Source organism: Anoplophora glabripennis, unplaced genomic scaffold (assembly GCF_000390285.2).
Source record: "Anoplophora glabripennis isolate ALB-LARVAE unplaced genomic scaffold, Agla_2.0 scaffold13, whole genome shotgun sequence".
NCBI classification, from domain to species: Eukaryota; Metazoa; Arthropoda; class Insecta; order Coleoptera; family Cerambycidae; genus Anoplophora; species Anoplophora glabripennis.
This window is the reverse complement of record NW_019416478.1, coordinates 2307225-2319652: the sequence shown is the minus strand read 5'-3', so window position 1 is coordinate 2319652 and position 12428 is coordinate 2307225. Positions and strand designations below refer to the sequence as shown.

Here is a 12428-nt window from a genome sequence, read left to right as displayed (position 1 = left end):
TGAGTTTAGGATCCGTGTCATATAAGGTTTTTTTGTTTATTTCAATATATTCTATCGTCTGTTAAAATTAAGGCAGTCCAACTTCCAACACCCTGCAGTATATGTACGAGAAACAGTAGGTTTTCTTGCTATTTCATAAACTAAAAGTGTTGAAATAGAATCTTTGTATCATTTCCTTTGTACTACTTTTAGTATTGTTCTCATTAGAGTAAAAATAAAAGGACTATCAAACAGCGATTTTATTCAGAGTACCAGAGACATGCACAAAAAAAATAAAAAATTATGCAATAGACGACATATCCGATATCTTGACTTCAAAAATAAAAAAATCACCCCCTCTCAGCGTCAAAGTGAGGACGTGGAGGAGGCGGTTAAGGGTAGTCGTCCTCAATGCGTAAGCCCTCCCGGTTCTGTCCAGGAACATGGGCGGACCCATGCATTCGCAGTCGAACATGAAATACTCGGACTCGTGCAGCTTTCCAAAAGCCACCTGGCGCTTTCGTTTCCCCGCCGTGACGCAGATGATGCCGCACCTCTTGTCGGTCTGATTGAAAAAGTATCTGCAAATTCAATCAGTGATCGTAAACTGGAAACGTCCGGTGGGTATGGAACAACCAGGTAAAATTGGATTAGATTTTACCCCAAATGGAAGTGTGGGTAATTTTATACAGTGTAGGAAAGTACCGATGGTCTATCAGAAGTTACGTGAGAGCGATAAAGTAAGCCATAGAAATCCATGTGATAGACAAGGATGGCTATAATGAAGGCGTCTAATAGTCAACGCCCATTTCGCCGTTCCACAAATAAGAAGTGGATCTTATTTGTGGAAGGGCGANAGAAGTTACGTGAGAGCGATAAAGTAAGCCATAGAAATCCATGTGATAGACAAGGATGGCTATAATGAAGGCGTCTAATAGTCAACGCCCATTTCGCCGTTCCACAAATAAGAAGTGGATCTTATTTGTGGAAGGGCGAAATGGGCGTTGACTATTAGACGCCTTCAGTATAGCCATCCTTGTCTATCACATGGATTTCTATGGCTTACTTTATCGCTCTCACGTAACTTCTGATGGACCATCGGTACTTTCCTACACTGTAGATACTCAAAACGTAGTATGTTTGTAGTAGGATGTAGTATGTCGGTCCAAATTTTTAGAAAAAATGGAATGTGAGAAAAGCATCTCTATGTCTCGGTTCCTTTAACAGACACAGAACGTTTTTTATTTTTGGTCTTCTTTTGTGATGTACATATTGTTTAGAAAATATGGAATTGCAGTTTTATCATAAATAAACTGGCCTTTCATAAAGAAACTTATTACTTATTAAATAAAATGTCCTTTTCCTGGAACATGATGGGATTATATATAGCGTAGAATCACGAATCTGGTGTCAGAATTGCGCTATCACTTCACAGGAATTTCCTTACCTCAAAAAACAGGTCAAAAATAGCAAAAATTCACGGAAAAGTACTAGGAAAAATACAAAAAAAATGTTCATTTATATGGTTAAGACCACGTCGAACGTGAATCTGCGGTTAGAATTGATGTTTTTTTTTCTAACCTCAAAAAAAACTGCTCAATTATGGTCAGATATCAGGAATTTAAAAAAAAATAACAGATTCGCGCGAAATTTGGTATCCGGGGGTTTTCGGGGTCGCTGATCGCGGATACGAGGTCAATTGTGCAAAATTCAAGATGGCGGATCCAAGATGACCGACCAAATTTTCGAAATAACGGATTCGCGTCAAATTTGTTATACGGGGGTTTCCGGGGTCGCTGATCACTAGAGTTCAGGGTTTTCGTCGGCTAGTCATAGGCATGTTCATCGTAAACAAATGTAGGTATAAATAAAAAATAAATTTTCGTACTTTATCAGCGAAAAGTAGTTTTTTACCCCTTGTCTCGTTCGACTTTATTAGAATATTAAAACACGTATACACGAGGCAAACGCGAAGTCAATAACTGCCGTTATTACCGGTTTCGTACGATGCGCTGTAGCGAAAGGCCGACGCGACGGTTATGATCATCCGACCGAGTCCCGAACTCTACTGATCACAAATGCCACGTCAGAATTGCGAAATTCATTTTGTAATATTTTAGTTTTAACCTTCTTTTTTTCGGCTATAGTTCTTTTTTCTGTAAAAGATCTATTCACGGGTTTTCTGCCTAATCTCAGGTAATAAAGTACATAGGTAATTCAATAAATTTGTAAAAACAATTTATAGAAAAAACAATTTCTGTATTTTTCCTAGCACTTTTTCGTGAATTTTTGCTATTTTTGACCCGTTTTTTGAAGCGGCGAGATATTTAATATTCAAACAATTATTTTATACTCTTATTTGTTATAGGTAACTGGAAATTAGTTTACCTAACTGTTTATTGAGGTTAATAGTAGAATAGTAGGTATTAAAATATACGGTTTGATAGCCAAATTTTACAATTAGGGCCGGCCTCAGTTGCTTCATACGACGATCACTGGCATGTATTGGTATTTTGAAAACTACAAGGGATACGAAAATGGTTAAATGGGGAAAGCCTTCGACAGTTCTGTTGCTAACTTAATGGCGCTTGCAGACCGGTGCTAGCTCCCCAGATTTTATTTTGATAAAAAAGTTATTTAAAGGAATTTTTAAAATCTGAAAAAACTTTTTCACAAGTTTTTTCGAGGAATTTTACTGTATATTTAGATTTTAATTGTAACGTTTCGGTTGCAAGAAACCATCATCAACTTTCTTTTTTCTTGTGGGCGTCAAATTAAAACTGAACAAATAGAACATTCTTTTGTTTTTACAACGATATAATATAATCCGGTGTTTATTTTTACTTTGCAGGCATCCTCGAGATCATTCTCGGTCATCTCAAGGTCATTTGAGGAGTTTTTGAGACAAAAATGCTAAGTACCATCCGAAAAATCTGAAAAAATTCATACGTATGTTTTCGAGAACCATGAATCTGAATCTGAGGTCAGTCGACCTTATTTCAAGGTCATTTTAAGGTCAAATGGTCAAAAAACCTTCAAAAAAATCTGAAAAAATTCATGGACATGTTTTTGAGGTCGCTGAATCCGAATCCGGTGTTTATTTTTACTTTGCATGCATCATCTGTCCCGTAACACTTTTACTTTTCGTTGCTATGACGGCATGGAAGCCATAACCCAGGGACTTTGCCGGATAGTGGGACAACTCCGTTGCCCACCGTCACCACATGGAGGTGCCCTAGGTGCAACCACAAGTTTCAGTTAGTCGTGGTCAATTCGACAATTTGAGCCACATAAAATTCTTTGGACAATTCTTATAGTCAGATAGACAACCTGGATATGTGGATTCTACAGTCATTTTCCAAAGAATATGTTCTGGTAATAATCTCAATCTGCGAAATGCACAATTGTGCCACAGAACTAGAATACCTGCCTTGAGATGACCTCGAGGATGCATGCAAAGTAAAAATAAACATCGGATTCGGACCTTAAAATCATATCCAAGAATTTTTTCAGTTTTTTGGAAGGTTTTTTGACCGTTTGACCTTTAAATGACCTTGAACATGACATGATGGAGCCTAACCGACTCGCTCATCGTAATCAGCGACCTCAAAAACCCTAGAATACCATCTTCGATTTCCGTGCACATGCCTAGATAAAATGTAGACCTGTGTTATTAACAGTATGCGGATATCGGAAACAATAATTTCCCATAAACCCCTATTTTTTAACAAATCAGCTACAGATATGTCATAGAACAATACATTAAAGTGCACAAACGGCACATGGCGAGGAAAAATTGTTATTAACAATTTACATCGAAAAAAAACGTTTTTCTTTTGTTTTTCTTCATTATATCAATTGGATCGTACTCTGCGAAGAAAATGCAATAGATCAACTTTGTTTTAAACAAATTTTCTACGAGATAACAGCTCTTCATTATTTTTTCTGTCCCTGGTTATATATTTGCCCATTCCCAAGGTTGACGTTCAGTCGCACCCACGGCAAATCCTACGAGTGTCTCTCTTGCGGGTGTCGGTGTTGTGCGGCTTCCTGCACCCTAGGATACCGCATCCTTAGTTTTCGATGTTGAAATATTCTCTTGAGTTGTTCATTTAAATGATGGATTATTTTGTGTAGGTCCGAATTTCGTCGTATTCGGAAATTCGTCGCGACACTTGAATCAAACTGTCGGGGATGGGAGCTACTGCATCAGGGTGATTTAGGCTGCTTAAAGCGGTTTCTGGGCGCTATAGCGGGAAAAATGGAAATATCGCTGAAAACGTCCAATTTCCGAGCCATGTCTTTCGGAATGTTTTGTGACTGCTTGGAGCGGTTTTGGAAGGGGACAAAGGGATTTTGAAAAGATCGGTGAAATATCCAATTTTCCCGTGGGTTCTTTGGGACGTCGTCTTTGACCCCAGCTTCGATCGATTTGGCTTGGAGCGGTTATTTCCGCCGTTTCGGTCCGAAATGGAAAGTGGGGTGAATTTTGAAAAACACTCAGAAGTTGAAATACGACAACTCTTTTTTCGTAGACTGTGTATTTTTTCAGATATTTAAAAGTTTCTAACACATGTGTAACAGATTTGTGAAGAAACTTTGGGGTTTACGGAAAATGACCACAGTCACGAAGTTTTTGGCCTCTACGGACTGGACTACATTACCTCAATGCTTTATACAGATTAAACTGCGTCACTCTGACCAAGAACATGGTTCCTTCAACGACAGGAGTAAAAGTCACCATGAAGAAGAACGGGAAAATACTGCATTCTTCCTTTAGATCATCAATTGATAATTCGTAATCATCATCGCTGATATCCTGGATGCATTCGGTGAAGTAATTGTCACCGTTCACCAGAATAGAATCAATAACTGCGGAGTTCCACTCGGACAAGTTGTAGATTTCCGTCATCCCGACAGCAACGGCCAGATTGGCTAGAGTCTGCTTACCTCGGGTTTCCTCGGAGAACCTTTCAGGCATAAATTGGCGTTAAGGTACGTTTACATGAGCGTTAGATACGTGTAAACGTGTCTTTAGGACCACAAGCTACACAAAGAATTAAATTTACCTATCTGAAGACTGATGGATGTTTCCAATGAGAGAAAACAGGTCCTTGTTGTACTCTATATCCCAGTTTTGCCACATATTATCCATTTTTCCTCTCTCGCGACCACTCGCTGATTTGTTAAACTTGCGTGACCACGGCACAGGGTCTATCTTCAGCCACTCCACGTCCTCATAGAACGGTTTACCTGCAAGAACAACTTAGTTTCCTCAAGCTACTTCAAATGTCACCATCTACCAAAACGCTCCCTTCTGCTCGCGTACAAAAAGTCGTACTCTTCCAACTTGCTGCTCAGTATCACGTCCTTGGGCGCTTTCTTGACCGAAGTGACTTCAAAATTGTAGAAGCTGAAGTGTTCCCTACCGCCTTTTACTAATCGTTTCAGGCCCATTCTCAGTTTGTTGGAGTCTTTGAATCTCACCCAGCCCGCTTTGTTGGCTTTGCCCTTGCCGGGATAACCGTATGGGTCGAATACGTGGAACACGCCGTCCTGTGATTTGTGAATAACGTAACATGCATTCGGGAGTTGGATTAGGAAATAGGAGAGTTTCCTCTTCAAAATTGTGTCGAGAGCTGAAAAAAAATAATAATTAACCTATATGGATAGACATTTGAACGCAAGTGTGTTAATCTTGTCAATTATTTTCGAAATCGTTTGTCAAAAGGGCTGCTTTAGCAGTAGCACAAACTATGCTAAGAACGGATTCCGGTTCAATAAAGTTCGAGGCAATACCTCCCTAGTTAGAAAGTTCGTTACCCCATTCCCCTGAAGATCAGAATGATCTATCTAAACCAGAGTATCCTGGGACTTTATTCTTGAATCATAGGGAGTAGAAGGAAAGAGAGAAAGGGAGCGTGTTTCTATTAAAACACATTAATCGGTATTCTTGAATGGTGTTCTATTGAGCAATGATAGAAGAATTGTTCCCTACTTCTTCTACTGATATTTTCGGTGGAACAGGCAGGGATTATTAAACCTAACCCTATATTTTTTGACATGTTTCACAAATTACGAATTCCGCAATGTGTTTGTGATATCTCTAGTTACTTTTTTGTGGTGATATCCTTCGAGAACTTTGAGAAAACGTTCGTATAATTTGTGTTTACTTGAAGGATTGTATACGAATAAAATAGAATAAAATAGATCTACCTAAGATACATAGTATTAAAATATTTGGTTATTTCCAGTTAGCCCTCATTTTCTCTATGTAACTGGGTGCTAACTTTCCAGTGTACATTTGTTTTTTTCCCTCAATATATTCTATTAGAAGTTCTGTTTGTTTAGAACTTACTGGATTTATCTTCTGTTTTTTATTAATTTCCATTTTCTTTCCTTTTTAGACTGCACCTGACACTGATAAACAAATAACAATAACTCTAAACAAAGTAGCACTTATTTCATCACTAGTTTTCATTCTACCGTCTATTTACTGCTTTCTGATTGGTCGGTACTTTTGACAACATTGTTCCTCGTTCTTCACTTTCATGGCTCGATTCCTTTGTGTCGAGAATACAGTATGAATTTTCTGATCCTTATTGCATTCAATTACACCAAGAGTTACTAAAAGGAGACTTTCAGCGGAGACTGGAGCTTTATCAGTGGGCATTTGAGATGTTAAATTAAGATGATGATATTTTTCAAAAACAACTGATTATCTCGAAAACGGTAAGTTTTAAACACCATGTACGTTTAATAAACTCAGCCTAATATTAACCAAGGAATTCAAAAACGCAATAATATACAGGGTGTTCCATTTAAAATAACAAAGTTACGTAGCGCCCACGCAAAATGGAATACCCTGTAAAGATAAAAATATTTTCTTTTATTAAAATCTTATAAATTTTACAGTTGCAGAATTACAGAACAATCCCGCTTAGGTGGAACACCCCGTATAATAATACTTAGAGCAGCTACTCTTACAATCTGCACATAATCACATACTGACTGAGTTAAAGATTAGGATAAAGTTGGAAAGGCCTTACCAATTGCAAGCTTTTTCTTATCTCTCCAGTTCTCGATCTTTATTTGCTTTATGACGATATCGAAGATGTGCTTATTGATTAGCATGTTCTTGATCGTTCTCTTCTCTGATATTTCCAAATCCTCTGCGTGAGAATACACGTGTTTCCCGTTATCCAACACCTGATCGACCTTTCTCGTATCCCAGTTCTGAATCGGCGTGGTCAGCAACATCAAGCAGGCGCATACGCAGACGAAATGATCCTGTTTCAACTCGTCCGTGATCGAATTTCTGTCAGTTAGTTGACTCGTGCCTTCTATAATGTAAAGCCCGTCTTTGTTTTGGTAACTGAAGGAGATGCGTAACAATTGATTATGTTTGTAACAAAATTTTGAACAGTTTCCTCTCACCCGACTTTATTTTGGGCATTTCGTTTCCTTATCCTTTTCTTTCCATCTTGTGTAACTATTTCTTCTTCGCTCTCCTCTTCTACTTTGTCTGATCTGTAAACGTGGCAATAAAAAGAGGAACATATAGACTCGAGATGAATTACTTTTTTTTTCTCTGTGGGGATCCCTCACTGCTTTGCGCCTCCGACTCTTCGCTCTTAGCTGTCCCAGGTTCACCTTTTTTCTTTTTCTTGGCGGTTTCCTCTTGAGAGGGATGCAACGTTTTAACTTTCACCGAACTGAGGACGAATCTCGTATAAACGACCTCTTCGTCGGCCTCTCTCTTACTTTTGTTGTACATGATTCTGTTGGCTAGGGAATGGACATCTTTGAATCTGATGAAGCAAGCAGTTCCGTGGTTTGCCGGACCTGCAAGGAATAAAGTTTTAAAATGTTCACGAAGAATAGCTCCACTTGCCATCGCTCAGTCCAACTTCGTTGTTGCTGAAAGCGTCAAACAAATAGTAAAGGTGATTTTTGTACAACAGAGCGCATGCGTATGTGGGGGTGACCATGACTCCCATGTCCGATCTTACGAAAATAATCTTCTCTATGGCTAGCTCCAAGATGTTTTGCCTGATGTAGGTGTCGAAGACGTATTCTACCAGCACGGCAAAGTGAGTGTTCCCTAAAGTTATTTTCGGGATCTCCAATTTGGACACCTAAAAAGTAAAGATAGGAAGAAATATGTTCCCTTGAATCTAAACGCAGTTTACTTGGTCATATCGTAGCTTAGAGGCTCTATAAAGTTCATTGCCACATTTGAGGATGTAGTCCACTATTTCTCCCGTCCACGTGGTAATACCATACTTCTTGGATACCACAGCAGCCATTATGCATATAAAAGGTGCTATGAACTCTATATCTTTCCCGAATTCTGATATGTTCTTAGTCCCGCTGACGATTTGGGTGCCATCGGGTAACTCCTTGAAGTTCGTTTCTTTTTTCAGCTCTTCAGACTGGGTTACTTCCACTTCGGGAGGTACGTACTCAGTCCACCCGTCGCCTTTTGTCGGTTTGGGGTATGCCAGGCGGTTTCTCATCCGCTGTTTGCCCCGGATGTAAGTGGGGTACAAAATTTCCTTGTGTATTGGGAAAAAGGATATATCTGTGTTGACCTAGAAGTATACAATCATGATTTACGAACCAAGCCTCAGCGCTTCCACGAACCTGTTCGGATATCCTGCTCCTATCCTTGGGCAAGGAGAACTCTCCCACTTGCGTAAAGCCAGTTCGTGCCAAGAACCAGTCGTCATCGGCGAAACTAGTATCTTCCACTTCTTTCCCACCCTCGATGTCGCCTCCTGCTCGATAGTCCTGCTCATATTTCACGTAACCGCTGCCCTCTTCGCCACCCAAATCGTATTCTTGGAGTTCGATTTCTTCTTGAGTCAACACGAACGAGTCCAGATCCATGAAGTCGATTTCTTCTGGTAATTTTGGTTGCTCCGGTACAGGCGGCTCTATCTAATTCGTGTATTGGGATGTGGTTAGTTTAATTTAAAGATTCAGACGTGGTTTTTTCCACCAATACTACCCACTATGAATGAAAGGAAGCGGTTTCCATCCTTTTTATTATTCCGAGCATTTTCTTTCATTTCAAGAATCTTTCGACCAAAGAAACAACCTCCCGAAAACTTACTAAACATCCTACAATTAAATACAACACTTTTTGCTAACGTGTCTTTAATAATACGGAAACCCTTCCTTAGATCCGTTTCAAAGCCCCGGTAAAAAAGTTAGAAAACCTGCGTGTCCGACAGACTAGGCGAGTCCAAGTCAGCGATGACATCGATATTGCTCGCCTTCACCTTCTTCAGCACGGACTTGGAAGGGTGCTTGTGCACCATGGGCGGGATCTGCTCCACGCCCAAGCTTTCCACCGTGGAACCAATCTCGAAGATCGATGTTTCAGGCTCTTCCCCGGCCAAAAGCTTCTTCATGGCCAGAGTCGAGTAATCCACAGTCACCGGTTTCTCAGTGGCTGGTTTCCTGCTCTTCTTCATCTTGTAGTTCTTGAAATTCTCCACGGGGAAGTCGTCCATGGTCATGTGCTTGGGGAACTTGGTGGACTGGATGGGGTCTCTTTGGATCTTACACACTTTTAGGGCGTGGAAGTAGAAGACCGCGTCTTTGTTGTCGAAGTTTCTGGTGATGATTTCAACCAGGGAGCTGATCTTGGTGTGCATGGAGGTGCAAGCTGTGCCGTCCCTACAACGGAAGCCTGTCCAAAAAAACAAGGTGTAAAGAGTGATCGAATTTAGGTGAAATTGCAGGTCCAGAATAATTGGATCTCTTTAAAGGTTTCTACGATTTAGTTTATTTACCTTCTCCGTCCCTCGAATACGGATCGAAGCAATAGTACATGTTCCTCTGCTTCCACACCGCCAAATGATACTTCTCAATTTGCAGAATTCCATTAGTGCTCTTCTCGAAGAACGTCTCTAAGCATGTCAGCAGCGTGCAGCAACATTTCTTGTACAACAGATCGGCGTATACGTTAGCGTAGATGTAGATTTCGACGATGTAGGGGCCGATGGTGAAGATGGCAGGAAGACTGTCTATATTTAACTCGTTGAAAGTTTCGCACTCCATGCATTCCGTGTAGAGTTGGTTTCCTATTATCATGATTTTGTCTACGGTGGTGCGGTGCCAAGCGCTTGGGGGCGTTATTCGGGAGTATACCTTGGAAAATTGATAATTTGGGGCCTTAGAAATAATTTTTTTCACGACTATTGATGTGTTGCATATAAACTGTCTCATTTTAAATGGAGATCCTGAATATTATTGCATGTTTTATATACCCTTTCAACGTTAATCAATGATATTGATGACCTTTTCAATGTTAATGGAAGAAAAAATGTCCCACTGTTTTAAAAAAATTAGTAATATCCTTTTCACCGAAAGCGATGGACAGTTGTATTTTTCATCAAATTGAGCAGGAGGTACATACCGATAGAATGTTTTTGAAAGAAGGTTTTTAATTTTAACAAATGCCTATTTATATCAAAATGAGACAGTATCAGTAATATATGTACCCTTACAGAAAAAAAAAATGTTGCCAGGACTTTTATAAGTGGAAATTTTAAAGGGGCTTATAATAAACGTAAAAAAAAGAAATGCGTGAGCAGGGGTGGTGGAGGGTTGATTTCTGGTGAAAGTTGACGTCAAGCAAAAAAGTATCCAAGACAAAAGTTGTAGATCATGTAAATATCTACAACTTTTGTAGAGGTCACTTTTTAAGATAACCTCAAAATTTCCGAGAAAAATGTGAAAAACAGGCTTTCTTGTACAAAATGTCATGGTTCGGACGATTGTTTGAACGTTAACAAAATTTCGGAAAATTTCAGTGATTCCGAAGACATTTCACATGAAATCAAGCAGCTTGAACCCGGAAAAACAATTAACCGAAGAATTAAGTGATATTGAAGAAACTTTGAGGATCAGGAAGAAGCCCGGTCTAATGAAGGACCGGACGATGAGGATCAAGATAAAAAGATGCCAAAAAGAGTATTATTTAATTGTAAAATTTTATAATATTGTGCACAAAAATCGGAATTTTAAATAATTTAATTAAAAAATCGCTTATTATAACTATGAATTCATCAAAACTTTAAAAAAATAAGTACTAATCGATCCTACGCAAAAAAATTATTATTGATTTTATTTATTCACTATTCGACTTAGATGTTTATGGCAATACTGTACTAAAATAAATTTTTGGGTCAATGAGACAATTTTTTTTTATTTTTTCCGTACAAATAAATGGTGTAATCAGTTTTTGAATTTTTTAAATTTAAACAAATTATCAACAATTATTACTGAAAAATTCATTGTTGCGTAATTTCTTTGCATTTTTGAGCATATTTTTAAACTGCGATTACAGACCGGAAAAATGAATATCTCGGAAACTTGGAAAAAATTTGTGGTTATTTAAGACACAGAAAGATACACTTTCACCAAGTTTCGTCAAAATTAAATTATTTTAGGCCAATCATTATAGCTTTTTTTCGGGAAAAAATACTATTAGAAGTTTTTCTGCGGAATATTGTTCAGAAACGTGTTATAAACAAAATATCAAAAAATCAACTCGAGACTAGTTGGGAAACTTTGTTAAAACAATGGTCAAAATTGTGAAAAAGTAGTTTTTCGACTGGCGTAAAAAAACTGTTATTCATAGAGAAAAAAAGGTTTATACAGAAAAGGTAAATATTAAATAAATCTGTAAAATAAGACAAGTCCGATTAAATTCCGATAATTTGTTTATGCGCAAGAGCTCAAAAATGGTCGAAATTGTGCGCTTTTTTCAATTGCTAATAACACAGGCCAACAAGGAAAAAATTCCAGAGATCAGACAATACGTTTCCGAAGGCATTTGGCGCGCTGAATCCGAATCTGGCCTCAGAATTGATCCATCACCCTAGGTTTCCGAGATATTCTAACCTAAAAGTGCAAAAAACACGTATTTTTGCGATTTTCAAGGATATGTAACTTGGCGAAAAATTTTTTTTCTCAAAACTGAAAATATCATTGGAGACTACTATCTTTCCCCTTCAAAACGCATTTTTTTATTTGTAAGAAGCTTTATTTTTCGCGGAGATATCGTCGATTAAAGATGATCAGTATAGCTACCTTATTACCATGGCTCGACTTATAACACAATATCACTAAGCGCTACGAGCCTTATATGTCAGGAAGGTTAACTCCAATAACCCAAATAACCCAATAACCCAATAGGGCTTGGGATTAACCTTCCAGACATATAGGGCTTGAGGTTAACCTTCCTGACGATTTGGGCTCGCAGCGCTTAGTGTTATTGGGTTATAGGGCTTGCAGTTAACCTTCCTGACGATGAGGGCTCGCTCCGTTTAGTGTTGTGGGGTTATAGGGCTTGGGGTTAACGTTCCTAACAATTAGGGCTAGCAGCGCTCAGTGTTATGGGGTTAGCCATGATGTAATAATATAGCCATACT

At 38.7% G+C, this 12428-nt stretch overlaps 1 protein-coding gene across 1 annotated transcript in view; it reads right to left on the bottom strand.

Annotated features, from left to right (window-relative positions):
- Nucleotides 1–280: 280 nt before the first annotated feature.
- Nucleotides 281–12428, bottom strand: part of LOC108904110 — a 24566-nt gene continuing 12418 nt past the window's right edge. Inside the window, exons 9-20 of the mRNA XM_023454659.1 lie at nucleotides 9783–10140; nucleotides 9204–9679; nucleotides 8626–8922; nucleotides 8172–8573; nucleotides 7874–8117; nucleotides 7560–7824; nucleotides 7417–7509; nucleotides 7029–7354; nucleotides 5283–5618; nucleotides 5049–5232; nucleotides 4644–4949; nucleotides 281–560 (exon numbers count right to left, since the gene is read on the bottom strand). Coding sequence (XP_023310427.1) covers nucleotides 281–560; nucleotides 4644–4949; nucleotides 5049–5232; nucleotides 5283–5618; nucleotides 7029–7354; nucleotides 7417–7509; nucleotides 7560–7824; nucleotides 7874–8117; nucleotides 8172–8573; nucleotides 8626–8922; nucleotides 9204–9679; nucleotides 9783–10140 — 3567 coding nt within the window. The remainder of the gene's footprint in view (nucleotides 561–4643; nucleotides 4950–5048; nucleotides 5233–5282; nucleotides 5619–7028; nucleotides 7355–7416; nucleotides 7510–7559; nucleotides 7825–7873; nucleotides 8118–8171; nucleotides 8574–8625; nucleotides 8923–9203; nucleotides 9680–9782; nucleotides 10141–12428) is intronic.